A 23,926-nucleotide genomic window follows, 5' to 3' on the forward strand; every position below is an offset into this window, starting at 1 on the left:
GGAAAAAAATAATAATAAATAATACATTGCGCAAACATCGTTTCTATATGCCCCCAGGGCATAACTTAAAACCCTTGCCTTGAGGAATGTGGGGGAGTGACCTCCTCAAAAACATATTTTCTATCTGGAAATCAACTACGCTGAACAACACGGCTATCTCAAAATTTTGATTGGATGTGTTTGGGGGAATGAGGGGCGTGGGGGGGGGGGCTAGGGGCCCTCTAATCACTTTCGACTATTAAAAAGTGCACTAGCCACTCCAATTTCCAATCGAATGAGCCCTTTTTGAAGTTTCTACGACAACTCCTTCGATACAAAGTGCCCTGGTATGAAACAAAAAAAAAAAACATTTTGCCAACATCGTTCTTTACATAGGTAGCGCGATTGCGCTGCCTATGATATTGGATTTTTAAAGCAAGTCTGGTTTCTAACAACGATATCTACTAAGCTTCAAACTTTTAGTTTTCTTTTTTAGGGGTTTTGAATTGTTGTAATCCATTGTTAAAATATATACAAATATTTTTGTAATTACCAGCCACCGGGCCCATTTCTAACAACGATATCTACTAAGCTTTAAACTTTTGGTTTTCTTTTTTTTATGGTTTTTGAATTGTTGTAATGCCCTGTTGAAATATACACAAATATTTTTGCAACTACCAGTTTTTTGCTGTCTTTTGCTGTTTGTAATTTAAAGTCTTTTCAAATATATTTGATTATTAAAGAAAATCCAATTCCTAACAATGATTTCTACTAAGCCTCAAACTTTGGTTTTTTTTTAAAGTTTTTGAATTGTTGTAATCTCTTGTTAAAATACATACAAACATTTTTGCAATACCAGTTTTTTGCTTTTTACACAATTTAATGTATTTTCATACTGTCTTTTCAAAAATATTTGATTATTGAAGCTTCTCCGATTTCTGACAACGATATGTACTAAGCTTGAAACTTTTGGTTATCTTTTTTAAGGTTTTTGAATTGTTGTAATCCCTTGTCAAATTAGAGAATCATCAATTTTAATAATTGTAAATTTTCGTTTTTTAAGTCATCCTACTGTCATTATATAACTGGGTTCGTTCAAACCTATAAGCTTAATCACGAAGCGAGTGGATTTTATCTACAAAAAAAAAACTGATTTAAACATTTTCAGGAATTTTAGTTTGAATTAAAACACTAAAATTATTGCTCGGGTACCGTAAATATTTTTGCAGTTTATATTATAACTTTAGCGATTCTAAACTGAACTTAAAATTGTTTCAACTTTTTCATGACTTAAAAAGACATTATTTATAATTGTAAGAAAAGATATTCGGTAATGTCGTTTTTCTAACAATGATTTCTACTAAGGTTCAAACATTGGTTTTCTTTTTTAAGGTTTATGAACTGTCGTAATCCCTTGTTAAAATATATACAAATATGTTAGCTATTACCAGTCTCATAACGCAATTTAATGTCTTTTCATACTGTCTATTCAAAGATCTTTATGTGATTATTACCGCAAGTCCGATTTCTAACAATGATTTCTACTAAGCTTTAAACTTTTTGTTTCCTTTTTAAGGTTTTTGAATTGTTGTAATCCCTTGTAAAATATACAAATATTTTTCCAATTACCAGTTTTTTGCTCTTTAATCAACTTAATATAAACTTCTCCATACATGAAAATCTTCAATTTTTCCACATAAGTGTGACAATGTCATTGCAATACTGATGTATATAAAAATCACGTCACTCATATACCCCCCCCCCTAAATTAAGGCTCTTACCGAATTTTCGCAAACTTCGAGCCGTTTTCGAGAAAAACACTTACACATACAATTATTGGTCAATACCTTTTTTTCTCCTTAGATTTACTCAGCGTTGCCAGTCAACTTTTTCAACTTAATGCAAGGTTTGATGATGACAGGTTAGGTTAGAACAGATTAGGTTTGGTTAGGTGATGTTGGGTTAGCTTAGATAAAGTTTTTAACCCATTTCTGACATTTAGAGCCAAAAATATCGTAACCTAATCTAACCTTACCTAACCTAAACTAAGATAATCTAACCTAACTTTAACTTTTACCATCATAGCTTGCATAAGACTGAAAAAGATGACTCGTGAAGCTAATTGAATACAAGCAGAGAAAAGGAATTTTGAACATTCACCGGTGAATGTCGATATTAACAATATCCTGGACATTCACGGTAACATATACATTTTTCCCCGAAAACGGCATATATTTTTTCCGTAAAAATAAGTATACAAAAATTTTCCAGTGTGAAGAAAAGCGATCTTGATTTTTTTATGTGAATAGAATACCTCTCAGAGAAGAGGAGAATTACCCTTCAATACAAAAGCTCAACATGGAATGGAAAAACCGGACACCCAAATGAAAACACTCCTTTAATAGCTATATACTGACATTAAAATTTCTTGAGCTGAATTGGATTTTCTCCAAAATTAAAAAACTTAATGGCCCAGAAAAAGAAATGTAAAAATAAAAATATAGAAGAAGAAATGGTGGTATTTTTGCCTAGTATTCCAAAAACAGAGAAGGAATTTCTAGCAAGTTCCCAGGTGCTTATGTTATAGAGAAGAGGTTTACGGCCTTAACATAGGTATCTACCTGTGAGGTTCAGTAACAGTCTCCAGCGACGCATAGAATTTGTCAACGAGGTTCGGTATAATCTTCTCTGGTCGCATTTGAGCCAAATCGCGCAGCGCCATTAAGGGAGAAATTATCAAATTTTTGGCAAACATTGCTAATTCAGCGGCTGGCTTGACACAGTCAACAAATTTGTCGATGTCTTCTTCTTTAAGCTTCTTTTCTTCTGGAATGTTGCAAAACCACGCAGGTTTTTTATATCGTTCAACATACAAACGCTCAACAAAAGCTGATGTCACCTCAGTCAGAAAACTGAACAGTTTTTTATTCCATTTTCCAGTGTTGGATGGATGAAAATAGGATTCAGTGGCTGAAAAAAAAAATAGTAATTATATAAATTACAACTTTTTTTCCCTTTTCTATCCTATTTTATTCTTTCTATTTTCTATAGATTATATGTTTATATATTATAAATTGATTATTATTGTTATCATGCATTATATTATTTTATATATTTATAATTCATTTTATTTTTATAAGTAACCTTTGTCCTTTTCTTTCCTTTCTAAGAGTGTAGCCTGCTTAACTTGTATTCTTTAGCCATTCAAATAAAAAATCGAAAGCGGTTGCTGAAGAACAATAACTTAAGTGGGATTCGTGGCAATGCTGCATAATCTACACTCGTAAATGCACTTTTTCATTTTAGTACCTAACTATGTACGAAGATGTACTAATTTATGTTCAAAAGTAACAAATGTTATTTACATTTCCCAAAAAGGGCTCTAAAAAAAAGGTTGCCGGACCTCAAACCCCTTTTCTGTAAACCCGAGACATTTCCTGTTTTTTATGACACGTGGATCCGCTAATAACAATTTCTTTTAGTTTAAAAACAAAATGCAAATGACAAACAAAAGCCTTCTCTGCAATATTTTGAAGACAGTTGCGATTGTAAAAAAAATTTCCAACAGAGATAAAATATATATATGCTAGCACAGTCAAAAAGAAAGAAAGGAAGGACAAAAGCATGAGTCCAAACTAAAACCAAAATACAAAAATGGATCATAGCAGTACAATAATATATGGCAAATCAGAATCAGAATCATTTTAATGAAAACAGCTGTCACAGACACATTAAAAAAATGCACTAAAAGGCGCTGTTTTTTACATGAAAACTTTTTTACATGAAAACACTTCTCTACATTTTATTAAAAGCACTTGTAAAAAAAGGAACAAAGGAGTTACTAAGTCTGTTTGTGCGGCACGAGACGGGCATAAGTTTGCAAATGCAAAGAATCAATCAACATCAAAGGAAAAGATATCCCAAACATAGATCGAAGGATTCGCGAAAATCTAGGATGGGTGGGATTTTTTTAATTCTTTCTTTAACGATACAAAAAGTGTTTTCAACATCAAGAACTGGCATTCTTGTTCTTTTTCGTTTTTCATCAAAATACCAATAAAATAAATATTTTTAAAAGTCAAGGGGGAATGGGAGGGGGGGGGAGGACAATTCAATTTAGATTTTCCAATATAGCGCCTTTTGAGCAACAACAGCCGGCCACTATCATAAGCGATATCTGTGCTGCTTATTCACTGTCTTAACTAAGTATTTCTTTCTGCTTTTTGTTAATTTTAGCTCTGGTTTTAAATGGAAAACTCAGGTTCAATAGAACCCTATAGGAGTCTGGGGAGCTTAAGGCTAAACAAATTCCCACGAAACATCTGAATTTCAGAAATCATGTGAGGCGAAAACGTCTGGTCCTGCCGCAAGTATGTCAGTAAATTTCAACAGAACGGATCCTTTATTTTATTAAATAAAAAAAACAAGTTTTTTTTTAAACTGAAAGTAACAGTTGACATTAAAACTTAACAGAAATTATTCCGTATATGAAAGGGACTGTCCCCTCCTCAACGAATCTCTCTTTACGCTAAAGTTTTTATTGTTTTAAAAAATAAAGTTGTGAGACAGTCAAACTTTAGCGTAAACAGCGAGGCGTTGAGGAGGGGACAGCCCCTTTCAGGTTACGGAATAATTTCTGTTCGTTTTAAGTTTTAGTCGCTCCTTACTTTCAGTTAAATAAAACTTGTTTTTTTTTATTATTTCTGAACGTTTTTGAATTAATGCGGCTTTGGTTTTGGCTCACCGTACATGAATAATTAAAACGAAATTTGCATATTAATTTTACTTTTTTTGTCTAGATGGCTTTCTCGAAAGTTGTTTAATTTAATTTACGAACGTTTTTAGTAGTAATAAATATACGTAACTTACGAATTAACTTACATAACGAAATTCTATATTCGTATATTTTTATTACGTATATTGGGGGGTTCGCCCCCTAGTTAATACCTCGCTCTTTACGCTAAAGTTCATATTTTTTCCAATTCTTTAAGAATGGCCCCTTAATCACAAAGGTCGTTAATTAAAATAAATAGCTCTTGTGAACGTACTAAAAAAAACATTAACGTAAAGAACGAGACATTGACTAGGGGGAGAAACCCAATTAAAGACCTAACAGCTTTTGTTCATTTTAAGTTTTGATGTCTAAAAGGTTTCAGCTGAAAACTTGTTTTTTTTCTGATCGTTTTTTTAAATAATGCTGGGGAATCCAGCACCCCCTTTATAGCAGTATCCCTTCCCCTATGAAACCTTCCTCCATGGAAAGCTCCTCTCACGTATTTCCCCACCCCCCACCCCCACTATCATAAAAAATCCCCCCTGAAAACGTCTGTATACTCCCCAATAACCAATACTATATGTAAACATTGGGCAAAGTTCATAACTTGCAGACCTTCCCCAGGGGACTGTGAGGGATTAAGTCATCGTAAAAGACATAGTTATTATATGTTTCGACCATGCTGAACAAAATGGATATCTCTAAATTTTGATCGGGTGACTTTGGGGAAAAAATGAGCATTGGAGGGGGCCTAGTTGCCCTACATTTTTTTTTGTCACTTAAAAAGGGCACTAGAATTTTTAATTTCCGTTCGAATGAGCCTTCCTGCGATATTATGGGACCACTGGGTCGATACTATCACCCCTGGGAAAAAAAGAAAAAAAAACAACAACAAATGAACACGCATGCGTGATCTTTCTTCTGGCCAAAAAAAATACGAAATTCCACATTTTTGCAGATAGGAGCTGGAAACCTCTACAATAGGGTTCTCTGATGGTATGATTTGTATTAAAGTTCTATAACTTTTAGGGGATGTTTCCCCCTTTTTTCGAAAATAAGGCAAATTTTCTCCGGCACGTAACTTTTGATGGGTAAGACTAAACTTGATTTGACTAAATTTGAAATCAGCATAAAAATCTAATTCTTTTGATGTATCTATTGGTACCAAAATTCCATTTTTATAGAGTTTCGGTTACTATTGAGCCGGGTCGCTCCTTACTTACAGTTCGTTACCACAAACTGTTGGATAATTATCAATTATATTATTTATAATTAATAATTTACTGATAGATTAAAAATTTAGTGATAATAATTTTTTATACTATTTTACATAAATCATTAATAACAGCAACTGTATACACAAAATTATTTATTAAAATAAATATTCAAATCGCTATTTATAACGAAAACATTACTAATAAAAAAGATTATTCGATTACTGATGTTATACTTATAAGCCATGATTTACTTCGTATAATAAGCTTTTTTCTGTAGCGAGCCAATTTGTTTCTTGGAATTTCTTAGCAAGATTAGGGCTGGGTTAAACTAAGCTACTTTGAACTATTTTTTTCTTTCTTATTCTTTATTGGCCCTGTTGAAACTAAAACTCCCAAATTCCAAAGAATGATCTTTTTATTGTTTCAATTATTAAATTGGAATATTTACAGTAAGCGCTAGCTTGTAGCAATACGTCCTAAATTTTCCTGTCACCTGAACCTTAACAGCACAGTGGCTAAATTCACACCTAGAAACTCTGGGGACAGCAGTTCAAACCCAGCTCGAATTACAATTACATTTTATTTCACCAGTCACATTTTAATTCGTTAATCATTTTGATTAACATTAATGTATTAATTGACTTTTTATTACATTTTAACTATATTACATCTAGTTATTAGTTAGAATGTGATTTTAATTAATTAATCTTATCCGAGAGTAAGGGGGGGAGGGCTCCTCATGTATTAAGAAGATTTTCGCTTCCTTGCACAGGTAATGGATAAATAATCTCCTTCTTACGTGTAACTATCCGACTTGTAGCTCAAATCTTTGTTTATTCGATTTATTAAATTTAACTCATTACATAAATTTTACTACAAAAATAAACCCTGTATTTTAGTTAGTCAAATAATTAATGAAATTAAAAATCTGAAATCTGTCGACCTTTAAGCTAAATTTGAAAAAGTTGACATATCTTTTCGCTTTCTTGATCTCAGATTGCTTTGGATTGCGAGTGGTAGAGTAGTAATAATTTCCAATCGAAATAGCTCGATCGGTTCTTATTCTTCTAACCAGTTTTTTAGTTTGCAAGTGTCTTTGTAAAAATACTAGGCTACTCAACAAAACAAGGATTCATCAGGCATATTTTGCATCTTTAAAACTGAGCCTCAAGCAAAGAACAAATTCGCAAGTGGTGCCGGCCATATACAATACCCCCAATATGTAAGGACCGCATGAATTATGGTAAAAAAAAAGGCTCACCTGTAGGCACAATTACAGCCATCACCTACACCCCAACCCTCCGAAAAATTACTGTAACCTGCATTTTCGTTCCATTTTTTCTCCCTTTCCGTAACAAGTTTTTTCCTTCTTCACACAACCCATTATACACTATAAATCATTGTAGTCCCACTTCATCTGATAATGTTTAAATGTCTTGTTATTCCACTGAGAGGAGGGGGGGGGGGCAGTAATAAATTTATACAGAAATAAATTACCTTTGAAAAGCTTATCCAATTTCTGTTGCGCCGTAGAACTAATACCTCCAAGGCAGTTAACAATGAGGACACAAAGTGCCCTTCGACTTCCCATAGAGTTACTTCCCACATATGTATTTCGAAAAAGTACTGGTAAGCCAAAGCTAATCATCAGCCTATCAAATATTTCAGGGAGGTAAGGTTCAAAGTTGGGGTGTCCTAAACAGTCTGAAGAAAGCCCGGAGAACAGTGATATCACGTATCCTTCCCAGCCGGCCGAGTTTTTAATCTCCCTCCAAATCCCCATCAATTCGTCAAACCACAGTTTGTAGCCAAAGTGATGATAAGCTGGTGGTAAGTCAGTTGGTAAGAATAGTGAAAACATATGCATTGCTTTAACCATAGTAACATCCCATGGACAGAGTAAAGGACGCCATTCGTCAAGCATCTCCTGTGTGGCTTCTAGTGGGAAATACGGACGACATACAGCTACTGCGTTGCTCAAATTTTCTTTTACTGACTTCCTGAAATGATAAATAATTATATTCTTAACCAATTCTACTTGAGCTTCATTACCAATTTGGCTTGAAAATCACGTTAGGTAAAAAAATGAAAAAAGCTAAAGCCTCTTTGTATCTGTCATAGACCCAGGGGCGCTAATTGGGGAAGGGGGCAATTACCTTCTAGATTTCAAAAAATAAGTTTTTCGGAATTTTCACAAAAAAAAATATTCTCATCTAGATATAAAGCCTTTTGTTTTGTATCTTTATAAAAAAAAATTCTTACCGCCCCCCCCCCCCCCTACATTTTCGTTTATTAGCATCGCCGCACAGCTCTCAAAAAAAAAAAACTGCCAAAGTAGAGGAAGAGGTGTAGATCTCTTTCTTAATCCAGAAAGGTTTCATATCAAAATATCACAAAATGTTGCAAATTCCTTATATGTTCACTGTTAGGGGGGGAGGGAGTAGGTTAATGCACGTGTACCAAACTCTGCAGGCATTCATATCTCCTTATCCTGATGGAAGGTTTTAAGTAAGTTTCCTTGCAATAAGGTGGATCTACTTACGAATATTTTCTCCCGTGACCAAGAAGTAAAGCGAAAAAGGATGTTACAAGACTTCAACACAGCAGTGAGGATGCACAATCACACCGTGTTTGTGCACATTATATAAAAAAGATTTAACGTCGAGATATCTAAACATGCAATTTTTAGACGACAAATTATAAAGACAAAAACCAGTATATTTAGATCCTACGTTTAAATTATAGAAGCAGGGAAAACTGCACCAGGTCAAACCAAGGACGTTCAGTAGCTGATACATTTCATGAGCTACAGCAGCAGACCAATGACAAAGAAGAAATAACACGTAAAATTCCTTTTTCTCCCCTCCTCAGAGTATTTGGACATAAAGTAGGCCTTAAACGGTCAAGCGGCTTGATCAAGCTATTCCGTCAATTAATAGAAGTGTCCTTCAATCAACCCTGCAAGCTAACCAAAACCCATTTTCAATTTAGTTTTTGATTCGTGTTGAGGAATGTCTGATGTGAAATATCCGTGAAATACATTCTAATATTTACTTCGCCTGTTTGCCCTGACTTTGGTTGTCTATAAGCGAAAAAAAAAGTTAATAGGAATCGTCTTTGGTCTAAGGAGTAGTATAAAATGAAAAACCACTTCATACCGCATAATTTTCGGATCGTTAAAATCGCGTTGGGACTTCAGAATTTGGCTTTCTGAATTTTGAGATGTCTTTCATACTTGTTGGCGAGTGACTGACGCAATGCTTGATCAAAATAACATAGACCACGTCAACTGCTTGAGTCATTCAAACTTTCCATCAATGACCGTCAGTCAATTGATTCAAGCGCAATACAGACTTCTAAACAGTCATTCATAGTTATGTTAATCGGTTGATTGAAGCTTTTGATCAAAATAATTGACCGTTTATGGGCTCCTTCAGTGTGAAGTTTAAAAAGAAAAGAAAACGGTATGGTAGGCTTGAAAAAGAAGAAGAAGGGGAACAAACGTCCCTTAGAAAAATCAGAAAATTATGGCGAAATAAAGATATTAGTGATATTTTAAAATCACTTTTATCTTTTGCGAAGCTGCTTTCTAGAGATTACCGAAAAGGTCCATATGTGAGTTTCATAAAAAAAAAACAAAAAAAAAAAACAAAAAAAAAAAAACAACAAAGTGAGTATCAAAACCCGATGTCACATGTTACACCTATTACATGTAATAGCACATACAATAGATTTTAGGAACACCTGTTTTTTCTTAAAAAAAAAAACAAGCTGAATAATAAACAGGTAAGGTTTTTTTTTTATTTCCAGAATAAGAATGAGAACGTTATATAAGAGGAAAGTCGCGACGAGATCGCTTTAAGTACTATTATTTGGGGTTTATCAGGGGTACCAATTTACAAAACTGTAGGGGGGACAATGATTTTTTCCCGATCTCTTGTACGAAGATACGAGATAAGTATTCTGCAAAATCTTGGGGGGGGGGGGGGTATTTTGGTCTTTATGAAAATACAAGAAAAAGTATTTTTCAAAATCCAAGAGGGGGCGCCCAAAAGTACCTTAAACCAAATGTTTCTGAAGCGGGATACTTAATTTTCCTGTGATAAAACTTATCTTAAGTTTAGTTTAATTTTTTCATATAAATATTTTAGTTTAGTTAATGAACACCCAGTTACAACAGTAGCGACTATTGTTAACAATAAAACTACCATCAATAAACTCCCGCACTGACTTCAAACTACAAACTCTTCACACTATGTAGTTTTTTTCTTCGAAATAAATTCGGGAAAAAATAAAAATAAAAAAATTAAATGAAAGTAGAGAGCGGTAGTAATACATAATACATACAGAAATTACTCTGCATATAAGCAACCCCCTGCTCTTTCCGCCTAAGTCTCGCTAGTGCATTACTGGAAGGATTTAAGAGTTCGAAAAAAGTTGTCGTAAAAAAAAAAGTACTGATAGTTGTCGTAAAAAAAAGTGCTGATAGTTGTAAAAAAAGTGCTGATAGTTGTCGTAAAAAAAAGTGCTGATAGTTGTCGTAAAAAAAAGTGCTGATAGTTGTCGTAAAAAAAAGTGCTGATAGTTGTCGTAAAAAAATTGCTGATAGTTGTCGTAAAAAAAGTGCTGATAGTTGTCGTAAAAAAAAGTGCTGATAGTTGTCGTAAAAAAAAGTGCTGATAGTTGTCGTAAAAAAAAAGTGAAAGTCAGTTTTCAACTGACTTTCAATGGAATGTTTAAAGCAAATGTAAATAATTTTCAAGGCACTGGGAAGAAATCTCATATTGATCATATGTTAGAATTTTGTTCTTTAAGAATCTTAAGAATCATGTTATTCTACTCTTATAATTTAGGGTAAGGGCTTGGAGAGCCCTGATTCCATATCTCAAGAGTAAACACCTCTACTCTTAAATTAGTGCATTTTTCTCTATTCTCTCCTTACCATGTATATGTTTCTAAAAATTTACTCTCCTCTCCCCTCTCTATTCCCCTCTTACCATGTATATGTATCCGAAAACATACTATAGTCTCCCCTTACCATGTATATGTGTAAGCATTTACGCTGGTACTTACTCATTATAGTGGACCAATCCAAACATGAGATCTGAACTATAGCAAAAACGTTCAAACAATTCGTGCAAAGGCCTCCAAGGTAGTTCCAAGTCGTCCCTTGTGAGAAGCTCTCTTTTCCTAAGGAAAAAGGACAAAAATTAAAACCTGCATTAAAATATTGTAATTTGCTACAATTAAAATACAGTCAAAGGTACCGTCATAAATGGGTGACCAGAGGTCCGCAATCCCTAATGATACGAGGGACTACATAACAGCAAACTTGAAATTTTGAGCCAATTGCCAAAAATTTTCTGGTTCTTCGACCCCCCCCCTGAGAAATCCTCTGATAAGGGTCAGATATACGATCAGCTACGTATGTTCTTTCCAAACATTCGGATGAACAAACTTACGCCATTCTTGAATGGAAGTATTCAATCTGCCTTTAAAGTGTGATTACCAACGAAAACCATTCGGCAATAGAAGAAATATAACGTAAAATAATGTCAATCTTTCAAGAAGGTTCAAAAGATTTTGCAAAGGGAGAGGGGCCAGAATCTTCAAAAAGACGCTTATCAAGCCCAAAATAACTAATATATATATATATATATATATATATATATATATATATATATATATATATATATATATATATATATATATATATATATATATACAGGTACAGAAGAGGGATTGGGGGAGGAGGGGGTGTTTATGGTACGTGCTGTGAGTTTTGTCTAAGATAGGTATGCCACAGGGACCTGTACTAAAATTTTTAGGTAGAATCATAAACTCTCCTGTAACAGTCCGGTAAATGCTGGACAATGCCCGGTAAGAACACTTCCCCGCCCCGGTAAAAGAATAAATTTTCTATTGAGCTCGATGCGAGTCTTGCGGAATGTGAACGGGAAGTTGGTTTTGTTGTGTCTAATTCGTCAGTCAGTGAAGCACTCTCGCAACTGAAGTTGTCGAGGGGTGTGGATAACGTGTGCGGATTGCGTCTGCAAGCGGGAAGTCAGAACTTTGTCGAGCACCTTTGTCTCCTGTATCAAATGATTTTTAATGCTGAGATTGTTCCAGACCTATTCTCTACGGGTGTAATTACTCCTGTACCAAAGAACGGAAAAAACGGGGGGCAGTTTTCTTCTTGCCACCTGATTGCTGTTGCACCTCTAATTTGCAAATTTTTCGGATTGTATGTTGTAAATAGACTTAGTGCTAGATGTAGCGTGCAGGATAAGCAATTCAATTTAAAAAAGGAAATCAGTAGAGAACACGCGCATTATATGATTACTAATTTGTTGATTGACACCGATGATTCAAATGAGACACTGTATTTTGCCGGTCATGATGTCAACCACGCGTTCCGACTCCAGTGTGCACCCTCAGATATTGTTGTCTGCTTGGAAGCGTGGCAAGGATAAGTCTCTTCTACGCGCACTGAGACATATGTATAGTAAATTAAAAGCGCGTGTAAATGTACCGTGTGTTAATGCTTTAGCCCCATCTTCTAGTCTTGTACTCATAGAGAAGGGAATACGTCAAGGGGCACTTAATTCATCACCGCTATCCAATAATGGTATTATTTCATCGCAAGGACCGGTTCAGTCTACTTGTATCTTTAGATGTAGGGGAAAATCAACGTAGGGAAAAACAACGTAGGGGAAAATCTCATTGGCCCTTTTCACCATTTTGCTGCATGTGACTGTCTATGGACAGGAAAACCCTGTACATAGTTCCTTGTCCCTAAAATCAGCTCTTCTGGAGCCAGAAAAGTGATCTGATGCCTGGATCGTCAATTTCAATGCATAGAAAAAAAATAGGGATACCGATCACTCAATCAAAGGACTCGCATACACATCCTGACTTTCTTTTCAAGGTGAAACTATCAAGGGAGTTGGCAAACTTCGTCATTTGGGAATCAATTTCTCATCACAACTCTTTTGAGGTGTACACTTCGGTCAGATTCAATTCTTACGAGAGAGCTTGGCGGGCTTCTTCAAAAGGGCAAGTTGTACCACCAATCGGGTAACTTTAAAACTCTCAATGAGAGATGTGATGCGGTGCCAATCTCTATTTTCTACAAGTTCTTCAACTACCCTTCGTCCAACAAGTTTTCTGTACTTGTAACACCGTTTGCCAAGCTAATACGGCAAACACGCAGAAACACAGTACGGTTGGATATCTATAAGAGGAGCCCCCCACATTGAGTAAATGATGAACAGGCTCGTTACACGCTGCACCTCCATTCAGAATATTCTTCCGAGGGATACTATCCCTGAAAACCCATCTGTCAATTCCTTTAAAAGAAAATTCAACAGACACAACTCTAAGGAGAAAACACTGCCAAATGGCTGATTAGTGGCATATAAGGCCAAAGTTCCGGCACCATGAATCTCGCCATAAAAAAAAAAAAAAAATATTGAATCACACATTAAACAAAAGGAGCGCAGAGCTAGGAATTTACAAAGGTTGACATTTTACAAAGGTTGACATTTACAAAGGTTGACAATTACAAAGCCTTGACATTTTTGCTGAGGATAAAGCAGATGCGCGTTTTCATTAATATTCAACGAATGACTATTAGTATAGTTCAGCATTTTTATTTAATATGTTACAACTGACCTCGTTTATAAAATTTATTCACTGGCTATTAAATTTTTTTATCTTGTAATTGTTAAAGCTTAGGAACATATTAGATGTTATTACTCCTTCCCTCCGGAAATTGTAACTCAAACTTTTGTTTAAGTTCTATCTAATAATATGCATCTCTATTGACTGATTGAATATTTGAAGACTAATTCAGTCTCTTGACCCAACTCAGAAATTCCAACAGGGATAGGTAGAGTTACAACAAAAGTTTAAAAGGCCATATACAAAACGAAGAACCATATTTTAAATTAAAAAAAAAAACGCAGAGACACGAAAAAAAACACAACAAGGAACTTTCAAGTTGAATTTCTTATATTCTTTAACGGCCATTTTCCTGTCTTCTCAAAAATACCTAGTTTTCACATCTATTTATGGATGATTTTTTTTTTTTTTGCTCTGAACGACTCAAAATATAATTATTAAAGATATGGCGATGTTTTCTTTTTTTTTCTTTTTTAATCTACACTGATTGTAAAAATCTTATTGATAACCGTTAATTTCTTTGAATCCAAAACCAATCTTGTTTACAATCGTTTTATAACAAATTTCTTTAAATCCGATAGCCAAAACCAATAGAAAAACAATTTTTATTGGATATTCCCATCCACAAACCCTGATTATAATAAATTTAATGCAAGGCAGAGTTGCCATCCCAAAGCAAATCGAGAAAAATGTTGAAAACCAAATATTGTCGAACATTCCAAACCACAAAACCTGATTTTTATAAACCCAATGCAAGGCAAGTTGCAACCCCTAGGCTAACCTAGATCACTAAATTTTGAACACCAAAACCAATAGAAAACTGAATATTGTCGAATATTCCCAATCACAGAACTTGATTTTTATAAGTTGCAACTCCTAGGCTAACCTAGATCAATAAATGTTGAACACTAAAACCAATAGAAAGTCGAATAATCGAATCCACAAATCCTAATTCTTATAAGTTGCAACCCCATAGGCTAATCTAGATCACTAAATGTTGAACACCAAAACCAATAGAAAACTGAATATTGTCGAATATTCCCAATCACAGAACTTGATTTTTATAAGTTGCAACCCCTAGGCTAACCTAGATCACTAAATTTTGAACACCAAAACCAATAGAAAACTGAATATTGTCGAATATTCCCAATCACAGAACTTGATTTTTATAAGTTGCAACTCCTAGGCTAACCTAGATCAATAAATGTTGAACACTAAAATCAATAGAAAGTCGAATATTCCCAACCACAAATCCTGATTTTTATAAGTTGCAACCCCATAGGCTAATCTAGATCACTAATGTTGAACACCAAAACCCATAGAAACACATATGTTGATGAGCATTCCCACTACAAAATCTAATTTTGAAAAATCTAATGTAAGGCAGAGCTGCCATCCCAAAGCAAACCGAGAAAAATTTTGAAAACCAAAACCAGTAGAAGAACAAATGTTGTTGAATATTCCCATCGACCAGACTCATTTTCATAATTGAATTTTACTGCTGGAATAGGAAGAAGTTTTATAATAACGCATAATATGACATTTATTGACAAAAGCCTTTATTGGCCATGATCAATATAAAAATAAACCAACATAAAATTTATAAACAAAGACACTCCCTTAAATTCAAATTAATATACGAATAAATTAAAGAAAATGGTCGCTATGTGCCCATAAGCTTTATCAACTTCTCAATCCCCATAAAACTTCTATCACTTAATATAAAATCCACCCATTCCTCCCTTTTACAATACCTAGATATTTTTTATTCCTCCCTTCAAGTATATTCAAACATAAAATCAATAAAAATTAATTAATGAATTAATTAAAATAAAAATTGAAAAACTTAAAAGTTATATTAAATTTAATTTAAAAACTAAATTAACTAAATAAATTAAACATTAAAACTAAAGGTAGTTGTTAAATATCCCGGCACCACCCAAAAATTTTGATGTGTAAGATCTGAGAAAAACCGGTTTTTCCGTCTGCAGTAGGTTATAATTATGCTTGCTTAAAAGCAAGCATACAAAATATTAAACTCATTCCAGAATTAATCCTACAAAGCGAATTATGAACTTACTATAGATATAATTGAGCATTATCTGTCAAATTGACAAGGATGTTTCTTTACCCTTGTTTATTTCATACAATTATAAAATAATTTATTTTTGACCCACTAACATGGTAATAAATTGGAGTAACAAAAACAAAAGAAAACCCATACAAAAGAAGCTTTTCTATGGCAGTTCTAAATATAAAAAACCGAAAAGCAAATCAAAATAATCGCACGAGAGGTTGAAAAGGACCTAACCGCAGGCAGGCCTCTTCTTTCAGCTTGGCATCCAACTTATTTAAGATGTCAATACATCACTAGCACTGAACTTTCGAATAACCTTTTAGTTCCTACGCCAACGAGGCAGATATAAAAGGCATCTACATCTTTTTAATAAAAAGCCAAACGTTGTCGAACAATCCCACCCACAGAACCTGATTTTTATAAGTCTAATACAAGGCAGATTGTCATACCTAGGCTGACCAAGAAAACAAATGCTGTCAAACATTCCTACACACAAAGCCTGATTTTTTATTTTTTTTATCAAGTGCAAGGTGGAGTTGCCATCCCTAAGGGAAATCGTGCCACCGAAACACTTCTGATTAACAATCTCGATGGGCTGCTGATCGCTTATCTATAGGTTACACATAGCCTGCAATAAGTCTGGTGGAGATGTATGATTCACATAAACACCAAGAGATATACGAACATGATTCATGAACATTTTTATTTTCCATTTCTTCTCTCCTCACACTTCCTTTTCACCCAGTAAAATCAAAAGAAATAAATATATTATGAAATAAGAACTTACTTTAAAAGACCTGTCAAGGTTATTGCTAGCTTTTGAACAACTTGCGCATCAATGCCTTTTGTAATTAAGAGTTCGTAGCATAACTTAACAAATAACACATGATCCTCCTTCGAAAACTTCAAACCATATAATCGGATATACCTTAAAAAACATAATATTTGAAATATTATACATATATATATATAGTTTACTAACCCATCAAAACAAAGGCAGACGGAGCAAAACAACAAGAAAACAAAAGAAAACGCCAGTTCAAAATAGATAACACAAAATATAAAAAGCCATAAAAAGTAAACGAGAAAAAATTTGAGTCCATTACGGTCGTAGCAATTCAGCCCATGGGTAGCCGCAAATACCCAAATTAAAACGCCGGATTTGCGCTCCTATAGCATCCTCTGGGTCAATTATATTAAACCTCCAAGAAATGTAACGATTGCTCGTCCACGGAGGCACCCCGTGGACGGGGTGCCCTGTCCCGTTTTTATGGTTAAGATAAAAAGATCTATTTAGTGCTTTGAATACTTGAAATTCGAGTTCATTTTATTCTATTTTCAGGTTGTGTATTTATGGTATGGCTCTTTGGCCTTTAATATACCTATCTGCACCAAATCAAACAGTTCGTGGTAACGAACTGTAAGTAAGGAGCGACCAGGCTCAATGGTAACCGAAACTGTAGAAAACGGAATTTTGATACCAATAGATACATCAAAAGAATTATATTTTAATGCTGATTTCAAATATATAAGTTTCATCAAGTTTAGTCCTACCTATCAAAAGTTACGCGCCAGAGAAAATTTATCGTATTCAGCGTATCAGAGAACCCTACTGCTGAGGTTTCAAGCTCCTATCTACAAAAATGTGGAATTTTGCAGTTTTTGCCAGAAGAAAGATCACGGATGCCTGTTTATTTTATTATTTTTTCCCAGGGATGATTGTATCGACCCAGTGGTCCTAGAATATCGTGGGAGGGCTCATTCGAACGGAAATTAAAAGTTTTAGTGCCCTTTTTAAGTGACCAAAAAAATGGAGGGCAGCTAGGCCCCCTCCCATGCTCATTTTTTTCCCAAAGTCACCCGATCAAAATTTTGAGATAGCCATTTTGTTCAACATGGTTGAAAATATGATAACTATGTCTTTTAGGTTGACTTAATCCTCCGAAATCCCCGGGGGGAGGGCTGCAATTTATGAACTTTACCCAATGTTAACATATAGTATTGGTTATTGGGAAGTATACAGACGTATTCAGGGGGTGATTTTCCTGGTTGTGGTGGGGGGTGGGTCGGAGGTTATGTGGGAGGATCTTTCCATTGAGGAAGTTTTCATGGAGGAAGGGACATTGCTATGAAGGGGGCGCCGGATTTCCCAGTATTATTTAAAAAAAGATCAGAAATTATATATATATAAAAAAACAAGTTTTTCAACTGAAAGTAAGGAGCAACATCAAAACTTAAAACGACAGTAAACATTACGTATATGATTGGGTTCACCCCCTAGTCAATACCTCGCTCTTTAAGCCAAAAGTTATTTAGTACTTTTATAAGAGCTATTTATTCTAATTAAAGGCCTTTGTAATTAAGGGGTCATTTTTAAAGCATTAGAACAAAAATCAAAGTCTAGATTGAAGATCGATGTATTTACTAGTGTGCAAACCCCCTAATATACATATTAAAACTATATTGATAAATAAGTTCGTTAAGTACGTTAATTCGTAATTAATGCATATTTATTACTAATAAAAATGTTCGTAAATAAAATTCAACAAGTTTCGAGAAGGCCATTTAATCAAATAAAAGTAAACTTAATATTCAAATTTTGTTTTAATTATTCATGTATGGTGAGCCGAAATCAAAACCTGCATTAATTCAAAAACGTTCAAAAAAAAAACAAGTTTTTTTAACTGAAAGTAAGGAACGACGTTAAAACTTAAAACTAACATAAATTATTCCGTATATGAAAGGGGCTGGCCCCTCCTCAACCCCACTCTCTTTACTCTAAAGTTTTAATTTCTCACAACTCTATTTTTTTAAACAATGAAAAACTTTAGCTTAAAGAGCGAGGCGTTGAGGAGGGGACAGCTTCTTTAATATACGGAATAATTTAAAAAACAAACAAGAAATTTTTATTCCGTATATGAAAGGGGCTGTCCCCTCCTCAACGCCTCACTCTTTACGCTAAAGTTTGACTTTCTCACAACTCTATTTTTTTTAAACAATGAAAAGCTTTAGCGTAAAGAGCGAGGCGTTGAGGAGGGGACAGCCCCTTTCATATACAGAATAATTTCTGTTCGTTTTAAGTTTTAAAGTCGTTCTTTACTTTCCGTTAAAAAAACTTGTTTTTTTTATTTAATCATATACAGGTCCAACCCTAAGGGGAAGTGGGGTCCAATATACGAAACAAGCGCATTTTCAGGTTACAATTTCTTAGGTTTTTCTGAATCAATTTTGATGGCGAATGGGAGATAACCTCCCTTACCCCTTGTATTCAAGGTATAATGAGCAAACACGACATTTGACTTCTGTTTATGTTTGAGTAGCTTTTATTTACTGCAATACGAAACTATAGAGCACAAACATAGATAATAGAAGCTACCATAAAATAAGATACAAAAATTACAGAGATGCAAATTTAGGGAAACGGATTTACGATTATAGGCATTTCTCTTATATATCAAAAATCCAAATAGTCGATTACAATTATTAACTTGAGACCCCTATGTCCCCTAACTTCCTGTGTGGAACTATGTACATACACACAATCAACTATAATAACGCTTTTTAAGGCACAGTGACTAATGTTGTAGCAGGTGCTGCTACTTTGTGTCGATATTCTTCGGCAATTGTATTATTTTGATATAGGCGGGGGGGGGGGGGGGCGGGGTACTTGGTAAGACTGTTTTAGATCCTCCCAGACCTGAATTGTAGTTTTTTTTTCTTTTTTTTTTAGATTCTTGACCTTCTTTCCTTAAAAGTTATACTGAGACCTGAAAGAAGATACAGGAAAAAAGAATAAATCTTTAGTTATATCTAATAAATGCGTCTTTTCTTATACTTGCAAAGAAAAGGGAAGACAATTACAGTTTTGTAAACTTTGAAATGCAATCAAGTTGACAATCCAGTCCCCAAACGCTTGGCTAGAAGCTTTGATGGGTATAGTGGTAAGAATAAACTGGATTCTTGTGATACAAAGAAAAAAAAATTACTTTTATGGCTCGAATATTTAAAGTTGGATTCAATATTTATGATTAGCAAATAACTATGTGTACTGTTTAAGTATGGATGTGCATACTTAATTGCTAATACATCCCAGTTGAGAGGAAATATTGAGCGCAAAGAAATTTTTTTCTTCGCGATTACTTTTTTATTTTTCTGATAATATTTTACACTTATCACATAATTCGACTATTTTTGAAGTTATTGCCAAATTTACCCCCCACCCTCCCCCCCCCCCAAAAAAAAATACCAAAACAGTCCTACATGCGTGTCTGAGTGGGCCCAACTGTCATTGATTATGAGAGCAACACACGAGACTTTTCTAAAGAAGTTGTACAGATAAAATAAAAGTTCAAAATAGGGATAAAATCCCTTTTAATAGACAGTGTATAATAAATTTCTAAAAAAAATACCAGATATTTCGGTCACATATGCAGTGACCGAAATATCTGGTATTTTTTTGTGAAATTTATTATACACTGTCTATTAGAAAGGATTTTATCCCTATTTTGAACTTTTATTTTATCGTCATGGAAAGGCAGTGTGGTCTCCGAAAATATCTACGTTAGTACAGACTAAGCAAATAAATTTATATGGCAAATTAAAACAATAATAAAAGCAAATTACTAGACCAAAAATACTACTACCACTGTGTAAGTGTCTCTTGTGTTTGTACGTGTAATCAAGGGTATAATCAGGGGGGGACCGTTTTTGAGCCCCCCCCCCCAAAAAAAAAAAAAACTTGTCTGGCTCGTAAATTGGTCACAAGAAGACTATTTCTCCTAAAAAAACAAAAAAAAAATTCCACCGACTTGTAAAACAAGTAAAGAAACCCTTGAACAACCCCCCACCCCTCCCCTTCCTCTGGTCAAAAATTCTTTTGGCAAGCCTCCCTTCACTGATTCTTTTTGGTAGACTACCCTAATAAAAAAAAATCCTGGATACAGTCCTGCATATATTAACAAATGTTGAACTTCTTTACTTTAAAATAAAATACTTGATTTTCAAACCACAAAGTCTTAGTTTTGAAGCAAGCATTGCCCTTTTTTTGTTTTCCCTAAAAACTTAAATGCAATAATTTTGATCTTTTTTTAAGCAAGTCTTTGAGCTTGTTTTTCAAGGGGAAAGGGATCCAGTAAGAGAAATTTTGTTCCTCAGAAGTACTCCAAGCACCTTCCTTCTCTAACAGGAATATAATCCTCAAAGTTACCTATTCAGTCTTGTAAGCCAAAGCAAGCAGCCTGGTTTTAGTTCTCTTATCTGTGCAGCTTTGCCAAGATTCAATTTAATTTCAGATAAAAATCCAGCTGATTCTTCATCAATCTTATCAGCATATGGCATTAGTCTATTGTAGCAATTCTCTTTTTGTGGTTTGAATCCAAGGACTTTAGCCCGATCTTCAGGACCATTTTGACCAGGAATATCCTCCATATCAATGTCTTCCATCTTGCCAAAATTACAGCAATGAATTCTGCAACAAAAAACAATCCGTCATTAAGTCCTTGGTCATTAAGTCCAAGTCCATTAAGTCCATTAAGTCCATTAACAATCCGTCATTAAGTCCTAACAATACATCATTAAGTCACATACTCTCTTCTTCTAATCAGCTGGGTTAAGGACACCCTAGACGGTCAATACTTTTGATCAAAAGCTTCCGTCAATCAATTTATCAAAGAATGATTGACAATCTAGGAACCGATTGAGTCATTCAAACTTTCTATCAATCACCGTCAACGCTTGACTCAAGCGTCAAACAGGTTCCTAAATGGTCAATCATGCTTTAATCAATTAATTGACGGAAGCTTTTGATCAAAATGATTGACCGTCTAGGGTGTCCTTTAGATAGCACTGAGTGCAGGAACATTACGTTGTGCCTCTGTTTTTCAGAAAGCGCAGTACTAAACCTTTGCACAGAAAACATTTCCCCCAAAAGATACTCCTCATCCATATTCCACTCACGCTGGGCTGTTTCTCAGCCCGCACTCATTTTGCCATGTGCTTTGTTTCAAGAAAAGAAAAACCATTTGTTCTCCACAATTATATTAAAAATTAACAAAGCCTTCCACCAGTTATCTCTTCTTATTACCGTATCAGTTCTCTTATATTGCATCCTTTTAAGTTTTATTGACCCTTTTTTTATTTTACTAGTTTTAATTGCTTTTGATCTTTTTGACCTGTGATGAAGAGATACAATATATATGTAATTTTTCCGTGAAGTTTGTTTTTAAACTACTATGTTTCAATGTTATTGGCCTGCTTTTTTACTCTAAAATACAAATTCAGCCCATCTAGGCCTGTGATGGTTCTTCTTTTTGAATAAATATATTATTTCATAAGTCTTTACTAATTAAAACATTATGACACTTTTATTTTGGGGTTAAGATTAGAGTTACAGCTCAAAAATATATGGCTAAATAAAATCATTTTATAAAACTCGCATTCAATTTATTCAAAGATTTCAATCTCTTAACTGCAAAAAAATCCGTATCAGTTTTTTCCACAAGTTGGTATATACATGCCTCAAAATACAACTGTGTCTCAGGTCCAACTCCTCTCCTTAGAGGCTAGTGTGGATTTTTGCAATACTTTACAGTTCTGAAGCAGCCGATAGATTTTGGAATGAGGATTTAAGAGACTATTGCAAGAACAATTAGAAATTAAATCAGTATCAGGTCAGCTTTCGAGCAGTGCACTCGTATTAGGATAGCACTGTGAGAACTATTAAGAGACTATTGCAAGAGCAATTGGAATTTAAATCAGTATCAGTTCAGCTTTCGAGCAGTGCACTAGTATTAGGATAGCTCTGTGAGAACCATTAAGAGACTATTGCAAGAACAATTGAAAATTAGATCAGTATCAGTTCAGCTTTCGAGCAGTGCACTCGTATTAGAATAGCACTGCGAGAACTATTAAGAGACTTATCAGTTCAGCTTTCGAGCAGTGCACTCGTATTAGGATAGGACTGCGAGAACTATTAAGAGACTATTGCAAAAACAATTGGAAATTAAATCAGTTCAGCTTTCGAGCAGTGCACTCGTATTAGGATAGTACTGCGAGAACTATTAAGAGATTATTGCAAGAACAATTGGAAATTAATCAGTATCAGGTCAGCTTTCGAGCGGTGCACTCGTATTAGGAAAGGACTGCGAGAACTATTAAGAGATTATTGCAAGAACAATTGGAAATTAAATCAGTATCAGTTCAGCTTTCTAGCAGTGCTCTCGTATTAGGATAGCACTGCGAGAACTATTAAGAGACTATTGCAAGAACAATTGGAAATTAGAAGAGGGATATAATTAATTTACATCTGTTTATTAATTAGCGGAATTTCTTTTTAAGTAGCAGAAGACGTTTTGGGGCAGATAGTAAGAAAAGCAGCTACGAATAAAAGCAAATAATTATTTGGCTGCACAAGCTATATGATTTTTCTTAGTGATGGATCTTACACAAATAGCAGAAAAATGGAGAAGTTATTTAAGAATGAATTAATGAAATGCATAAAAATTATTTTTGATAACTGATAGATAAGTATGTTAAAGTAAATTGCGCTATTTACAAAAATATCATTGCAGCATTTAAGGTGGAAAAGAGGATTAGATGTTGGTTTGATGTGGAACCATGAGTGATTGAACGAATGTTTTTTTTTTTTTGTAATGATTACTCAAAACCTATAACTGCCAAATCTTCAATAGCTACATAATATTTAAGATTTTGGCAAAATAATTTGACTGCAAAAGTTCATTACCTGCAACACCAACAAGGCCACAAAAAATTTCTGATACATGTCATGCATTTACATTAATTTTGTGGGCAGGTTGAAATGAGTTGGAGGCAAATAACCAGAAACCCGATGATTAGAACAAGCCATAAGTCTAAACATTCTGCATAAAGCATACCTCCTCTCATCCAGAGTGGTTCGTTTGAATTTTTTTCATGAGAATTTCTGATGGGTATTATATCTCGATGCTAGACGATAGGACCTAGCAGAGTGCCCTGGGCTATGGGAGAACATGGTATTAATGAGGAGTTAGAATCCTCCTTAACTTAGATTACATAGATGAGTTGAGTGTCATACAAAAAAATAGTAGACAAAAAACAAATTCTTTGAGGTTTTGAAAGTTCAGGGTGCATGAACAAACTGGAAAATTACTGTGAGGAAGACAACTACTCCAGCTGGTAATAAACGAGAATAAAAAGATC

General features: G+C 34.3%; 1 protein-coding gene across 2 annotated transcripts in view; it reads right to left on the bottom strand.

Annotated features, from left to right (window-relative positions):
- Window positions 1-23,926, bottom strand: part of LOC148951556 (proteasome activator complex subunit 4B-like) — a 95,139-nt gene that overhangs the window by 52,917 nt on the left and 18,296 nt on the right. For both annotated transcript variants that reach the window (XM_089091194.1, XM_089091195.1), the window contains exons 2-6: window positions 20,937-21,197; window positions 16,518-16,658; window positions 11,044-11,160; window positions 7,468-7,970; window positions 2,601-2,949 (exon numbers count right to left, since the gene is read on the bottom strand). In XM_089091194.1, coding sequence (XP_088947320.1) covers window positions 2,601-2,949; window positions 7,468-7,970; window positions 11,044-11,160; window positions 16,518-16,658; window positions 20,937-21,172 — 1,346 coding nt within the window. In that variant the 5' untranslated portion in view covers window positions 21,173-21,197. The remainder of the gene's footprint in view (window positions 1-2,600; window positions 2,950-7,467; window positions 7,971-11,043; window positions 11,161-16,517; window positions 16,659-20,936; window positions 21,198-23,926) is intronic.

This window comes from Artemia sp. Qi Xiang Cuo, chromosome 6 (assembly GCF_049724085.1).
Source record: "Artemia sp. Qi Xiang Cuo chromosome 6, ASM4972408v1, whole genome shotgun sequence".
Classification (NCBI taxonomy): Eukaryota; Metazoa; Arthropoda; class Branchiopoda; order Anostraca; family Artemiidae; genus Artemia; species Artemia sp. Qi Xiang Cuo.